We start from the raw sequence: 16,097 nt of genomic DNA, 5'->3' as shown, positions 1-16,097 counted from the left end.
GAGTATTAGACTAACTGAGTTTGATTGATTGGTTTTTCACTAACTGTAGTTTGGGATCGATCCATTTCAGTGACGAACTGGCGTGTAGATCACGAGAAAATTATGAGTACCTGGCTTGAAGAAGACTGAGAGGCCAAAATCTATGGCCTTGAGCGAGGAGTCATCGTCCTTATTGGCCAACAAGAAGTTCTCTGGCTTGAGGTCTCTGTGCATGACGCCGAGCGAGTGGCACGCTTCGACTACGCCGACGATGATCCTGGTGAGCTCGGCCGCCTTGCGCTCGCTGTATTGGCCGCGTTGGATAATGCGGTCGAAGAGCTCGCCCCCTTCGCACAGCTCCATCACTATGTGCACGTAGAGCGCGTCCTCGTACGCACCCTTGATGGTCACCACGTTCTTGTACCGGAGAGGTGGTGCACGTCTCTCCTCCAGGTCCTCCTTCGCCACCAGCTTCCGCTTGCAGATCGACTTGCACGCGTACGCCTTCCTGGTGGTCATCTCCGTACACAGGTACGTCGTCCCGAACTGCCCCTGCCCCAGCTTCCGGCCCAAGGTGTAGAGGTCCCGGAGGTTCGCGGTCCGGTGGCCGAGCACCCAGGTGGTGTCAGCGGCCATGGCGTCGCGGTCGGGCCACGCTGCGGGGTGCGGCGGCGTGTCGGGATCAATCAGGTGTACGGGTGGCGGTATCCACCGCAGATGGAGGATGAACCGGAGGAAGAGAAGGAGGAGGAGAGGGACCGGTCAGCGGGGCGGCCGGCGCTGCTGTTGCTGGGGAAGTACTTGCTCTCGACGTAGGATCCGTGGCATGAGTTGCCCATTACCGATCAAAAATGCGATTTTGAGCTGCAAAAATGCGTCATCCTGCGAAGAAGAGAATCGAAATCAGGGGATGTGTCGTCTGGGACCGAATTAATCGAACTTTGTGGGAGGAGAAGGTGGCCGGGAGGAAAGGGAGGGAGGCGTTGACCAGTCTTGACCGCATGACATTGATTAACCGGCTTCAGTTAAGCTTAATTATGGCCGTAATTTGCTACTTTTGGTAACATCATGTCTTATTATTTTGTCTTAGTTCTTAATTATATTAGAATTGTGGAGTGTTCCTTGAAAGAAACAAAAACACACAACATGTAATGAAGAATTTAACTGGATTTATTACTTACACCACATTGCAGAAGTTTGTTCACCCACCAGATTAAACTTCCATACACAAAAGGGGTTAAAAAAAGATAAACAAAATAGAAAATTACAGAAAAATAAATCCCAGTGACGTCCAATAGACTCAAAACAAGCTGAGTACTTAAGTGAATCAATCCACTGGAGATTTAATACAATAACTTATAATGATTCCATTACTTATTTAGAATAATTCCCCAAATCTTGATATTAATAGTTAATAATATATAGAGTATAATTAAAATCAGAGTTTATACGGTAATTTATTGCGCTATTAGTTAACAGGAGCCACGCAGGAAGAGGGAGGTTGTTCTTGGGCAGCCTCGTTGGTTGATAGATTGGAGCACCAAGCGTCGTCGGTGATGAACTGCATCCAGGCGTCGTCCTTGTCGTCGTCGTCGGCGCACGAGGGGGATCCGACCAGCATGTCGATCGGAGACGACGATGCAGTCTCGTACCCGGCAACGGTGGCGGCGGCGGCGGCGATGGCGACGGAGGTTTCGGCCATGCTCGTTAAGCTGCACTGGCCATGAGGCTCCTCGACGTCGCCGGAGATCACATTCTTCTTGAACACTCGACATAATGCATATGAATCCTTAACAAGAACAAGTGAGCAACAATCAATATAATATTTCCAGATTATCTTTAGATTTATAAATTTTTTAAGCACAACTGATATCAAATATATTTCATTAAAATATATAGAAGTGCTTTAGTCATGGGAAGAGGAAGGAAGCCTTGTTGGAATGCAGCAAGGAATAAAGTGGAAAGCTAGCCACTGTGCACCGACAACATTGTGCTTCCTTTAATGAATTTCTATGTAGATTGAATTATTATATAAGTAATTATGACAACTTAGGACAAAGTAAATCTAATGTCTGACAATTACATAATGTAGTTTTAATGGAGGATTAAGAGTGTCTTCGACACAGGGACAAAAGGCAAGCAACCACCACACCATCTTTAACTTTGCATGCACTTCATGCATAACCCACGTACCCTCTCATTTGCTATTTAATTCAATTCCAGAGAGTAATTAGTCGATCGTCTAGCTAGAAATTAAAAATAGCGACGAAATATTAGCGACGAATTGTATTTTCGAAACAAATTCTTAATTAATATACCTAAAAGCTACCTGCAATTAAGATTGATGATGATTAATTTAATTAATATACCTAAAAGCATACGAAGGAATGAGCATTTATGTATGCACCTGAAGTCCCATTGTATCCTCGCACTCCTTGTCGTCAAGGCGATACTCATGCATGACCCAGTCAGTCCTTCTGCCTTGTGGTGCTCGACCTCTGTAGTAGACTAGGGTTTTCTTCATACCTATAGCTCGATTCTGATGGCAAACTCGTCGATCTTTTCCAGTCGACTTCCAGTAGCCAGCTCGGGTTGCACGGTTTGTGCGAAATCCATTGGGATACTTTCGATCTCTTGGGCCAAAGAAGTACCATTCAGGATCTCTACTTGGTAAAAATGATTTCTCTGTGGAAATGAAAATGGCGAGATATAATAATTAAGTCGAGAACGCACATAAAAATGGATATTGATATTGATCTCATCAATTATTCAATCTTATGTGCACATAGAGAGAGATAAGAACAGATATATGAACCTGCAAGTTCCCAGGGTTCGCACTTATACAAGTCCACCTCAGGGATGATATCGAGTTCGATCTTGAGACCGTGGATCTTCCTCTTGAGGTAGTAGTTTACGAGCTCCTCGTCGGTCGGGTGAAACCTAAAACCAGGCGGCAAACCCACTGGAGCCATCGATCCCTGGATCTCTATCTGTTCCTCTCACTCAGCTGCCTCTTCCTCTATCCCAGCTCCTCTACAATGGCGTGTGCAAGCCCACCTCTCCCTCTCAATTAATGCCTTGGGCTTTGCCCTTTGTCCACATTTAGAAGATTCAAAGCACACTTTATTGGATTCCTACACTTTTGCTTTGTCATATGTCTACTTGTCTCAGCTTAGTATTTGTTTGACTTGAGTCTTACTTGAAAAGTTTCATGCATTCACACATTAGTGTAATGATTTAGGTCATTTTTTTCTCCTCTTTAATCTCTTTTTCAACTCTCGTATGAGAGATTAAATGAGCACATAATTTATAGATCGATTCTTTTTTTTTTTGTAAAAACTGACATGTTTTCAAATGTCCACTTTCGGTTGGATTATACCTTACAATTTAAGTTAATTAACCTCATTAGATCTTCCTTTTCTCTCATTGTTCCCCTTTTGTTTTAAGAAAACAAAGCAAACCATTCTTTTTATGTGTGATAATTTATTGTGCATAACTAATGATAAAAAGAAATTCACTTAGGGATGAGGAACATCATGCATGGCTACTACTTCAATGGCTATCCTAAGCAATAAATGCATCATTGCCGCAACTAATTATTGTGATCAATAACTAGTTATGAACTCGTGTCTTACAGCTTTAGAAATCGTGAAGAACAAGAAGGAGAAAACTCCTTTTACTTTCAATCTTGAGAAGCCTCCCTTTTCTTTTTTGGCTAATGATGTCTCTAACTTTTCATGAGTGAATTAGAAGAGAGATCATTAAAATGGATACAAGAACAGTCTTTACAGGTCTTGGGATGCATTAAAAAAGCCACAAAGAAAACTGAAAGAAAAGACTATATCTACATCACGTTCTTCTCGTCCAGGCTTATGTCAGCCTGCACATTTTTTCTTTTAATTTCTACTTTACGCTCTGTACTAGTTATTTATTAATTTTGCAAAAATATTTATACGACAAATTAAACTATGCATATCATGAGCAACTTTAATTTCATGACAATGAAACAAAAAAACTCTAATTGATGTTTTGGGTATGAATATAATCCACAGATAACAAAGCGCCAGAGATGAACTCTCACTGAAAGACATTCCAGTTGCAACTCATTCAGTTTATAGTCTACTTGAGGAGTTGATCACTTAACAAGGCAAGTTCAATCATCGTCTTTGTAAAGGAAGCAAGCATAACATCAGAGCATAGTAAGAGATGGCTAGAGATCTATCTTTCAGATAGATTGGAATAAAGGAAAAGGCAACACAATGAGTGATCTGTGTTCATGCATCTGAATGCAGATTATGTCAATCAACTACAGAACTTTCATACTGGAAAGAGATGCATCAGAGAGCGGCTGGTGCTGTCTTATTTTGAATGAAGCAAAGCCAAGAAAATTGTGCAGCAAGGGGATGAGCATGTGGTTTCCCTGCACCATCACCCTTTTCCCTTGATGGAGGAGGTGTAAAGACAAAAGAGCAGAGAAACATGAGCGATTGTGCATGCAGGCAACTTGTCTCACTTGAGGTCTGAGGGTTTGGTGTCTAAGCAAGGGATTAATTAATTAAAAATAAAAGTGAAAATATAGGTCCTTATTCATCTCATTTAGCTGATTCTTGATATATAGGGTTTGATCTAGAAAAAAAAACTTTTTTTTTTCAATCCCTCTTTGAATGGCAATGCAATCTATCGATCTCTTCCAATGTAAATGCCTTATGATCCTTTAGTGGTTTCTCTTCATTTTTTATGTTCCTCTTGCCAAACAGAATAAGTTTGCAAAGATTATTAACGTCGAAATTTAAAATCAAATATTAATTCGAACGTTATTTCATCACTAATAAATGATCAAATATTAATTCCGTTGCTAGCTAATTTAGCGATGAAATATTATTTTTATCATTAATTTAATGATGAAATATTATTTTCATCATTAATTCAATCTTTAATTATTTATCGATGTATTTATTCTATTTAATTAGCAATGAAAATTAATTCCATCGTTAAATTGGTGATGGAATATTATTTTTATCGCTAATTTAGTAACGAGATATTTTTTCTATCACTAAATTAGCGACAATTAAACATTTGTCACTAAACTAACGACTAATTTTCGATCGCTAATTCCACTATAAAAGTATCCTCAAGCAACGACGGAATTGACGACCGAATTTAATCTAGCTAGTTGTTGTATTAGCGACCAATATAGTATTTCGGTCACTAAATAGTGATAATAATTAATTTGATCGCTATTTAGTGATGGAATAAGAATTCGATCACTATTTAGCGACAGAAGCATACTTCGGTCGCTACTATTAGTGACTAAACCATAGTTCGGCCCTTAATTTAGCGATTGAATCATGTTTCGATCGCTAATTTTAGCCATCAAACTTTTGTACAATCGTTATTTACTCTAAATCTCTCCATATATCCAAATTTAACGATCGAACTAGGCTTCAATCGCTAAAATATAAAATGAACCATCGTTCGCTCGCTATTTACCATAATCCTACCCGCATCCAAAAATAGCGACTAAACCAAGGTTCGACCGTTAATTTTCCCTACAATCATACATTCACCTCTCGATGCTTGTCTCTCACCTAAGACCTAATATCTCAACCTCAACCTCATCTCCTCTTTCCGATCTTTGATTTCCAACATGATCTCTCCAGCGCGATCTCTTCTTCGACATGTTCTCCTCATCGGTCCTAGTAAACTTCTCTACCACCCCTTTTCTTTTCCCTTCTCATCGTTGCAAGGTCGGCCGCGGGGCTGGCGGCGAGGTTGGCGGCGGGGTCAATCACTGGGCTGCCCACAGGGTTAAGGGTGCAAACGAGTCGAATCGAATCGAATAATATAAAAATATTGATATTCGAATTCGAGCTCCAAACATATATATGATATTCGAATTCGATTCGAAGCTCGAAAATATCAATAATTTTGGCTCGAGTTTGATTCGAAATATGATTCGAGCTCGAATTCGATTCGAATTATTCGAACCTTAATTCGAGCAGAATCAAACTTTAATTCGAAATGCCTTAAATTATTCGAGTTCGATTCGAATTATTCGAACCTTAATTCGAGCAAAATCAAACTTTAGTTCGAAATGCCTTAATTCGAGCAGCTCGCGAATAATATTATAGATTTGAATTTGGCTCGAAAAATTATCGAACATGTTCGAATTCGGCTCGAATTTGATAATTTTGAATACAAATCAAATATTATTCGAGCTGGCTCGATCGAAAAGCTCGCGAACCGGCTCGATTCGTTTGCACCCCTAGACGTCATGGCTGCAGGTTTGCAAAGGGGGGGGGGGCTGGTCGTCGGGCTGGCGGCGAGGCCGGTCGTGGGGTTGGCCTCATGGCTGCAAGGTTGTCGAAAGGGGATGGCTGCCGAGCTGGCGGCGAGGTTGGTCGCAGGGCTAGCCGTAGGGCTATCGATGGGGCTAGCCATGGGGTCGCAGGGGCAAGCGTGGAGGTTGGGCACATGGCCCGCTACGAATCAGGTTAGGGCAGTCGTGGGGCTGGTGGTGTGGCTGGCTGCAATATCGGGCCAAGTGTCACGTGGTTGGTTGCAAGATCAGCCTCGACAGAAATACATGCTGCCGAACATGAGTGCAACTGCGTTCAGACGCACGTGCAATCTTGGCCGAGAGATCGAGTGCACAAACAATTATATATTGAAAGAATTTCATTGTTATATTTTAGATATTATGTAATGTAATTGATGCTAATTTTAGATTGTTATTTTGTTATCTTCAGGTATACTGCATATTCTGAGCACTTATCACCTGTCTATTTGTGATCTTATCTGTTAGTGGTATTGTTGATTTTGAAGTTCAAACATCATATGTAGTTTAAGTTTAAGTGGTTTATATTTTAATTAAGTTTATGTTATAACTATATGCATGTTTAACTTTACACATTTAATAATGTTGCAAATTTATTTCTTATTAGGTTACAATATATATGAATAAAATTTAGATGTATAATAGATTAGAAAATGAGCTTATTATCAAAGAATATTTTGATGGAGTAAAAAGTTTGTAGAATTTGCTAAGCGTCATCCGAAGTATATGAATGGTGATCAATTATGGTATCCGTGTAATTATTATAAATGTAGGAATACAGCTTTCTGTGATAAGGATACTGTGAAAGTGCATAAAGGTAAAATTAAATTTGTTTCAAATTATTGTAATTGATACTGTCATGGAGAACCTTTTATGTTTGAGCTAATTGGACATTCTGGTGCTTCGTCATTTGTCTATATTGCTCAACATGAATTATCATTTAATGACAATACAATACAATCAATGATTTACAATACGATAATCGCATTTGATCATAGAAATGTTGATGAAATGCCAACACTTGAAATCCAAAAACTATATGACATGTTAAATGCTAGTGAAAGAGAAGTGTGAGAAGACATTACTTTATAGTAATTCTCAACTATCAACTACTACTAAGCTATTGAACATCAAAATAAAATATTATTTATCTGAACGATATATATTACGATGACATTTGTCAATTAATGTAAGAGTTGTTACCAGCTGATAACATAATCACTGATAGTTTGTACAATATAAAAAAATTAGTCAAGGGTTTAGGTTTACTTGTAGAAAAGATTAATTGTATCATTTGGATATTGTTTGTATCAATTGATTAGGGATTTATATCATAAACCTATAAAACTTTATATATGAATTGTATCATTTGAATATTGTATTGTATCATTTGGATATTATTTGTATTGTTTGGACATTGATTGTATCATTTGAATATTATTTGTATTGTTTGGATATTATTTTATGATATGTTTTGATATGAGTTGTGAATGTTGATTGTATTCGTCGTGGTCAACTGCAGTTTTACGATTTACCTCTTCATATATGGTCGTGGAGCTAACCGTGTGGGGCCGCTAGGATGGCGGATTCCATGTTTTGCTGGAGTGAATGTTGATTATATATAATATGTTTGTGGTATGGATATTGTATATGATAGGTTTGTGAATTACTTTGAATATATTTTGAGTTAAATAGGGTATAAATTAGAAAAATGAGGATATATTATCCAAATTTATGAAAAATTAGTAACAAAAATTTTAATTTCTGTAGTTATTTTCTAAAAAAAAAGAATTTCTAAATTATAGTGATCACATTACAAAGCAGTCACTCAAATACTAATAGATTTGTAATTGGATCATTATGTCTTCCATTTTTTTAATAAAAAAAATATATTAACAATCAAATGTTATTTTAACGACCGAATTAATATTTAATTGTTAAATTAGTGATAGAATATTAATTTGATCGTTAAATTAATTTACGATGAAAATTTTTATGATTTTTTTCTATTATTATTCGATCATTAAATATGTTTAACGATCGATTAACGATTGAAATTTCAATCGCTAAATGTGAATTTTTTTTAGTGCTCTGCAAGAAAAGTAATCAATAGTCTTCTGTAAAAAGGTGGAATCCGCCACCTTAGCGGCTCCACACGGTCGGCCCCACGACCATTTGTGAGGAGGTAAATCGAGAAACTGCAGTTGGTCACGACGCAGGAGGGTATTGCCTGGCTTCGTCAGGATTCGAACCCTTGTCCTCTTCTGCAAGTCTGCTGCATCGTAACCAACTCAGCTATGCTCCGGGGGCACCGCCCACAATAATCAATAGTCAAACATTAGAAGAAGCATAGTCAATCACTATTACACATCTGAGCTCATGAAATTTTCATTGCAGACCACTTCACCATTATACAGAACTTACTTCGTAGCAACACTATAAGTTACATCATAGAGATTTAAATATGGTGCAATCGCAACTCCGAATAACATGAATGCAATAAGTAAGTGGGGCCGTGTGACTTAATGTTTTACACATGTTATTTATAAAAAAAAATAGTTAAATACAAATATTAAACTCACAGTAATTTAAAATTCAAGCTTAATTATAAATGAGTCGCGCTTCCAACCATAGATAAAAAAAATAAGGGGTAAATTAAAACAAATATCAGGAAATAACACCGCGCAAGATTAATTAATTAAACAACTAAAATGGTATTTCATCAGACCGCTGCTCCCAATCTTAAGAAGAAGTACTACTCGAACTCGTATTCCCGCCAATATTATCCATTTCTTCCGACGAAGAGATCTCCGGTGAGAGATTTATGTTTACCGGGATCAAGTTTAAGTCGAGGGACAATAAGTTTTTCTTTCTCTTCTTCCTCCTCCTCCCCTGCCTCGTCTCCGTTGAGGGACCCGTCGCAGTTGGCGCCACGGGTAGTGGACGGGGAGGTGCCGCCGTCGGAGGTCGCGCTTGTTCAGTGAAAAGTGACGACAGCACGCTATTCGCGTCCGATAGCGCCGCCTCAGCCGCCGCCTCGGCGCTTTTGATTGCTCTGTTCTTCCTTGCCTTTCTGCTGCTCGGCTGGCCGTACTCTCTCTCCTCCTTGGCCATCTCGTAGCACCCCTGCTGGCCCTTGTGGCTCGCGCGGTGGCCTCCGAGGGACTGCCGGGTGAGGAACACCTGGCCGCAGCGATCGCAGATGAACAGCCGCTTCCTGTCAGCTTCCTGGTCGTTCGCCACCAGCGCAGCGCCCCACCGGCGGAGCCTCGCCGGATGGCACCTCATGTGGCCGTGCAGAGACATGATGGAGGGGAACACCTTGAAGCAGGTGGCGCACTGCTGCGGCCCCGCCGGAGCCAGTTCGCCCCACCGCCGCCGGCGGCCGCCTGCAGGAGGAGAAACCTGCTCTGCTCCAGGCACTGCCTCGACGCCCTCCTGCTCCAACTTCTCCTCCTTCTCCTCTTCCTCTTCTTCTCCGGGAAGGACGGGGTTGGCGTCGAGGCTGTGGGAGGGATCGAGGGGGAGCCTTCGGCGCGAGGGGTCATCTCCTCCGTCGCCGCTGGACCCGGCAGCGTACAAGCTACCTGAGCTCGGAACGGAGGGGGGAAGAGGGGCGGCGGCGGCGGCGCTCATGGTCGAGTGCTGGGTGGTGGAGAATCGGAGTATGAAGATGACCAGACGAGGAGGAGGAGATCAGAGAAGTACAAAAAGGAGGTGAGAGCGTCCGTCGCTTGGCGAAGCGGCGATCGATCGACAGTTGCATGGACGCGGGAAGCTAAGGATCCGCGCGCGTCGCCATCAAATCCAAGACGGTGCATGGTTTTACCGCAAGCACTCTACTTAGTACCTGCACCAACAAACGTTGCTGTCACTAGCTTGATTAAACTGATTGCCGTCCAATTATACACTTGTACGTGGAGGTAACAATTAACAGTCAGCAAAGGTTTCAAGGAATGCAATAGATAGATCTCCAAAACCTGTGTATTTGTTTATAGATTTTCTTAGCATTTTACCAAAATAAGAATTTGAGAATCGGAAATGATTAAATGGCTTCCTATTAAAAGTTTTTTTTAAGAAAAAAAATCCATTGCAAATCATATTGTGTACCTTTTTGTGTAATTTTTATGAGACCTGCTTTTCCCCCCTCCCATCTGACAGCCCCCCTCCCTCCCACCTCCTCTCTCTCCCTTTTAAATTACACTTTTATCCTTTCCTTTTTATTTATTTATTTTTTATTTTTTTAAATTTTTAAAAAATTAATTAAAAAAAAATAAAAACTAAATAAAATTTAAAATTTAAAAACAAAATTAATTTAAAAATAAAACTAAATAAAAATTAAAAAAATATATAAGTATTAATGAAAAAATAATAAACAAAATTATTTTTAAAAATAAAATTTAATTATATATATATAGAGCTGTCAAACGGATCAACCCATGGCGGGGCGGACTAACCCATGGCGGGTCCATCATATGGCGAGGCGGGGTGGGCTAACCCACTAATTTAGCGGGTTGAGAAATCTCCAATCCAACCCAATTCAAGGTGGGCCGCGGGTTAGGCGGACCAACACGCGGGCCTGCTAAAAAATAAAAAAATATTAAAAATTTTAAATTTGAAGTATAATTTAAATTGATTAAGTTGAAAGTTTTAAGTTTAAATTATAATTTTTAAGTTTAAATTGTATTTAAATAGATGAAACTCATTAATTCATTAAGTTTTATACTTTAATTTTAAAATTTAAAATAAATAAATAAACTTTCTCGATCCGCGAGCCAATCCAAGCCCGCCGCGGGCCAACCCACGCGGGTCGCAGGTCTAGGCGGGCCAATCCACCTCAACCCATCTTAAAATGGATTGATAAAATTTCAACCCAATCAATCTAAATTTCTTGGCGGGACGGGCCAACCCGGCGGACCTAACCCAACTTGACGGCTATATATATATAAGTATTAATGAAAAAATAATAAATAAAAGTAATTTTAAAAATAAAACTAAATAAAAATTATATATATATATATAAGTATTAATGGGAAAATAATAAATAAAAATAATTTAAAAAATAATATATATATATATATATATATATATATATATATATATATATATATATATATATATATATATATATATATATATATAAGTAAAATAAAACAAAAAAACAAAAAAAAAGGGTAAAACTGGCATTTGAGTGGGAGAGAGAGAAGAGAGGATGGGGGTGCGGTGTCAGGAGGGGGGAAAAGCAATTTACAATTTTTATGGGGTCGACTGTTTTATAAATCATTTAGTACCATAAAAACTAGCCGTTTTAAATTTTTTTAAGACATTCTAACTGGAATATAAAACATTACTTTAATATATATATATATAGATATATATGATATATATATTATATATAGTAAGAATTAATTTGGAAGAATTTTATGCAAATGATCATTTTGGATAGTCAAAAATAAATGTGTTGGCCACAAGTTTTCAAAGAAAAAAAACATTATTGATTTTTGTCCATTATTTTTCCTCTTGTTTTTTCATAGGTAATTGCCCAATAAGTTTCCATTTAAAGTCGTTGCATTTATAAAAAGAAGAATTATGGTGCAAATTATTGCTATAAATTAACCGGCCTGCTACTGCAGCCGCAACACAGCATTTCATGACTAAAGATGCATATCGACAGCTCACGAGTTCATCATACACCCGTAAATAAGATACAATTTCATTCAGTACACAAATCCAATCGACAATTTAGTTGCAGTCTCGGATTGAAACAGTAATACATCTCGAATATAAACATAATAACACAATTGCAGCAGCTACTCGTAGGACACTGAGCATCAAAATTCAAGACAAATAAAAGGAAACACATCGCGGCGAGTTGAGCGTATACCTGCCTTCAACTCTGCGAATCTTCCAGTTACCGTCGTGTTAACTTACTACATAACTTATCCTATTCTCATCTCCCAAAACCGGGTTGCAAGGGTGACGGATTGTGAGTTGGAAATGTTATTTTAATCCTGTTGTGAAGCTTTGCCTAAAACATTAAGAACTTTCATGCGTTGCAACTCCTTGCCTGTAAAAGAAAGCAATGTTCTGAATACTACGGTTTTAGATATTTTCATACAAGACAAGCAAGAATACGTTACCTTCATCCAACAAGAGTTGTATTGCTCTTTTCTCTAACTCCACAGCATGCTTGCTTCTAGCCGCAGCAGACAACGATCTAAGCACTGAAATTTACCCAAGATGTAAGAGCTCTCCAATCTTTTAGACTGACCGATTAATTATAAGACCTCAAAATTGACTTACTTTTAATGTAATCTTCTTGGCTGGATTGATCACAGCTCTCCAAGTACTTCTGCAGTTGAAGGAACCTTTCTTTCCAATTTTGAGTATTTACTTTAACTGAATCTGTAGCTACAGGGGGTTTACCATTTGAGTCAGGTGGTTCTTGGGTTACCAAATCATCACTGCTCTTTTCTTCGAGGCAAATATCTGATGGTCCATCAGGCGAGGTGATCAAAGGGTCAGATGGAGCAGGCTCATTTGCTACAAATGAATTGATCTTTGGTTCCTGGGCTTGATTCAGATCTAAATTGGCTGCTGCGCTGACAGCGTCATTAGACTTCCTTGACTCAGGAGATTCAACTTTATTTGCAATGCCTGTCTTGGCCTGTTCTGTTTCAAGCTTTCTACGAACATACACAAGATTTCCATGTGGACCAACTTTACCTGGTGTCTGACAGCTTGTAGGGGTTACAGAGCAATCTGATTGCTTCCTCTTGGATCCAGTTAACCTCACAGTTTCAGGAGTAACTACCTTAACAAAGTTTGAGTCGAATTCTTTTTCTTTGGGAATGGGGGAGTTCATCGGTAGCTTGTTGATAATATTCCCAGATTCTTTTGGCAATTCTCTCAGAGCAACTTTCTTAACTGAAACAATGTCCTTTTGTTCCCCAGTTGGCATCATGCCCCTATCACTCAATTATCTGTATGTGATGAACTTATCTAGTCATCTATCGCTTCGTGGAGTTTGGAAAAGACAGCAAAGGTTAAGCTGAAAAACAAGAAGCATAAGAAGAAATAATGGATGGTGGACAATTTGATTAAGTATGCAACAGTGAGTACCCATAGCCAAAATTAAGCACATAACGGGCACAGACTCAATCTGTAAACATAAAAGAGGTAAAAAATAAATGCATGAATAACTTGATAACAGTGTGTGTACAGATCGCATCTTATGTCCTGATACAGAAAGAATAACTGTTGTATCAGACAACTTTCTCTGCTAGAAATGCTGGATTTTGGTCCACCTAGTAATTTTTAAGCATTTAGTTTGGTCTCTATAAAAAAAATGGCATTGAGGAGAATTTAGCTAGTTTCCAGGTCCTAACAAACAAAAATGAGCCCATGGTTTGAGATCTTGTATTGTACCGGACGACACAGTTAAAATGTATTATTCCAAAACTTGATACTATTCTACACTGAGACAATGCCTCTTATGTCAATCATATTGACGAGCATCATTTTATGTCAACACTCGATACCCCTTGATATGTTAAAATTGACATAATATTTTTTTTAGTGTGCCTCCACACAAAATAATGTCAAAATTGTAGCATTCTAGATGGAAAACAAACATTGAATTAATATATAATAATCTTATTGTTTTTTTCTTCATCTCTTTTCTCCTTCCACCTCCAATTTACCATCAGTACCATACATCGAAACGTTAGCATGATACTGAAACAATATCATTTCAATAAAAAACCAAAATACCAGCATAGCTTGAGATATCAAACCTTGCATGAGCTACTTTAAGTCCACGTCAAACACTAATTTCTAGTTATTATTTATAGTCAATGCTGAACTAAGAGCATAAATTTAGAATAAGAGAATAATAAAACATCTATGATAGATGAATACAAAAGATCATAAGACATCGGCAAACAAGAAAATTCAAATCCACAACTTGATAGTTGTTGGAGTATTGCTTGTTAAACAAGAATGATTCTCACAAAACTACCTTGCAATATCTCTTAGTTATCGTTCAATAAATTTGTCAAATCCATCAAGCACATAAGCATTATAAAGGCACTTCATTTCCTTCTTCTGATTCTTATCTACTTGTTGCACTTTTGAATATTCATACTAGTCATTGTTGCAAGCTAGAATGACATAAAGAAGCAGTTTATCTTGGTCCCAAATTCTACTTTTATTCTAAAGCCTTGACCCAAAATTCAACAGAATGTTGTTTCATTCATATTACTTTTATTCTTTTTTTCCATGTTCAAGCATGTGCAACTCAATGCACATTCTAGCATGCAAGAACAATAAATGCACCTTTGCAGAACATTGAACAAAACATGCTTTTCATTCTTATTGCAATTATCCTGCTAGTTCAACTGCTGAGCAATGCATTACACAATCTAGCATCCAAGACTAATCATAGTATGCCCTCCTCCACTATTCAACTGTGTATAAGTTCAACCCATTTTGGATAATCACCAATAAAGAAAAAGACTGCAAGATGACTTTATAACCACCAAAACAACAATGTATATCCTAGCACTAGTTTACCATTGTGCACCAAATCATTGATCCTATAACCAATCATGTAAACCAATATAGGAACCATCAAAGAAAGCATAGCTGTAGCAATGTTTTATTGATATTTGATAAAAGATTCCACTTTTCACAAATCTATAGAATGCCCATGAAAAACAAATCAACTGAACTGAAAACACAACAACAACAAATTGGCACAAAAGGATAATGCAAAATCATAGTTACCATAAACAAATTGAATCTGCCATAAACAAAAAAAGGGTAACAAGATAATCTCCAAATGGAAGAAGGAGCCATCAAAATCAAAATGTCCCTTGTATAATTGATCAAAAGAAAGATCCCTAGAAAGTAATACACCATATGAAATCAGGCTCGGTAAATCGAACTGATCCTGCACACTTGAACAAACAGAACATCAAGTAGGAGACGTCACAGTTATCCGCTAAAAATTAGCCCTTTTCTCAAGGGCAAAAGGTGGCGCAGGTCCAACTGAGGAATGCGAGTATTGGCTACCAAAATTACCATCGAATCACTCGGCATGTTCAATACAAGACACTATCCAAAGAAGAAGAAAAAATTGATTTTGCAAAATGATAACGAACATTAACGCTCGAACATTATGGTATCCCAGCCGAGCACAGAATCGTTCTCACAGTCGCGGACAAACGTATAAAGCAAAGGTTTAAAGTGAAACTAAAATGAGATTATGATAAAGGGGGTACGAACCTTAACCTAGGAAGCAATGCGGATGAACGCAAGCTGCAAGGAATCGAGCAAAGGAGAGGAAGAGGGAGAGGAAGGGGAACATTGGACTCGGAATATGAGACAAAATGGGAGAGGGAAAAGGAGTTAGGGTTAGACGATTTTCTCGGGCAACGGAACACCGAGCGTGCGAACGCTTGTACTAAATGTTTTATGCGGGTGTACAATCCACCGTAGAAAATAATAATAATAAGAAAAAAATGAGAGACAATTGATAATGGATTTCAATAGAATTGGGATTCGGAAGAAGTAATTAATATAAATATAAATCCAGCAGTAACTTTAATTTAGTTTTATAAGTTTATAATTTTATTTTGCCTTTATAATTTTGTGAATAAGTTATATTAATCAAGAGTGTAACTCTTTTATCTTTAATAAATTTTAACCATCAAATATCAATACTTCAATAATGAAAATAAATTAAACTTTTTAAAAAAGAATTTCTATTTATGGTTCT

General features: G+C 38.1%; 3 protein-coding genes across 3 annotated transcripts; all 3 read right to left on the bottom strand.

The window, feature by feature from the left end:
* Positions 1-66: 66 nt before the first annotated feature.
* On the bottom strand, positions 67-615 carry LOC141843398 (calcium-dependent protein kinase 13-like). The gene has a single exon (XM_074731469.1). It carries the CDS (start codon positions 613-615, stop codon positions 67-69), a length of 549 nt encoding a protein of 182 aa, XP_074587570.1.
* Positions 616-1,447: 832 nt separating this feature from the next.
* Positions 1,448-2,951, bottom strand: LOC141842634 (NAC domain-containing protein 54-like). The gene is made up of 3 exons (XM_074730682.1): positions 2,795-2,951; positions 2,387-2,664; positions 1,448-1,768 (listed from the first exon to the last, which is right to left on the bottom strand). The coding sequence occupies exons 1-3, from the start codon at positions 2,949-2,951 to the stop codon at positions 1,448-1,450; spliced, it is 756 nt and encodes a 251-aa protein (XP_074586783.1).
* A 9,065-nt stretch (positions 2,952-12,016) lies between these two features.
* Positions 12,017-15,690, bottom strand: LOC141843548 (uncharacterized). Its single transcript, XM_074731607.1, has 4 exons — positions 15,605-15,690; positions 12,620-13,367; positions 12,457-12,540; positions 12,017-12,383 (listed from the first exon to the last, which is right to left on the bottom strand). Exons 2-4 carry the CDS (start codon positions 13,278-13,280, stop codon positions 12,322-12,324), a joined length of 807 nt encoding a protein of 268 aa, XP_074587708.1. The 5' UTR covers positions 13,281-13,367; positions 15,605-15,690; the 3' UTR covers positions 12,017-12,321.
* Positions 15,691-16,097: the final 407 nt, after the last annotated feature.

This window comes from Curcuma longa, chromosome 12 (genome assembly GCF_044706935.1).
Source record: "Curcuma longa cultivar G26 ecotype Majalengka, Jawa Barat chromosome 12, ITB_CL_G26_1.1, whole genome shotgun sequence".
In the NCBI taxonomy this organism is placed as follows: Eukaryota; Viridiplantae; Streptophyta; class Magnoliopsida; order Zingiberales; family Zingiberaceae; genus Curcuma; species Curcuma longa.
Note: the sequence above shows the minus strand (reverse complement) of the source record. Positions and strands in the feature narration are given on the sequence as shown.

Excerpts from the sequence above, each read along its gene's own strand:
- LOC141843398 (XM_074731469.1), bottom strand. The coding sequence starts at position 615 with ATGGCCGCTGACACCACCTGGGTGCTCGGCCACCGGACCGCGAACCTC.
- LOC141842634 (XM_074730682.1), bottom strand. The coding sequence starts at position 2,951 with ATGGCTCCAGTGGGTTTGCCGCCTGGTTTTAGGTTTCACCCGACCGAC. Across the intron at positions 2,665-2,794 it reads CGAACCCTGGGAACTTGCAG|AGAAATCATTTTTACCAAGT; the intron begins GTTCATATATCT and ends TCATTTCCACAG. Across the intron at positions 1,769-2,386 it reads AGGATACAATGGGACTTCAG|GATTCATATGCATTATGTCG; the intron begins GTGCATACATAA and ends GTTCTTGTTAAG.
- LOC141843548 (XM_074731607.1), bottom strand. The coding sequence starts at position 13,280 with ATGATGCCAACTGGGGAACAAAAGGACATTGTTTCAGTTAAGAAAGTT. Across the intron at positions 12,541-12,619 it reads CCAAGAAGATTACATTAAAA|TGCTTAGATCGTTGTCTGCT; the intron begins GTAAGTCAATTT and ends GGTAAATTTCAG. Across the intron at positions 12,384-12,456 it reads ACAACTCTTGTTGGATGAAG|GCAAGGAGTTGCAACGCATG; the intron begins GTAACGTATTCT and ends TTTCTTTTACAG.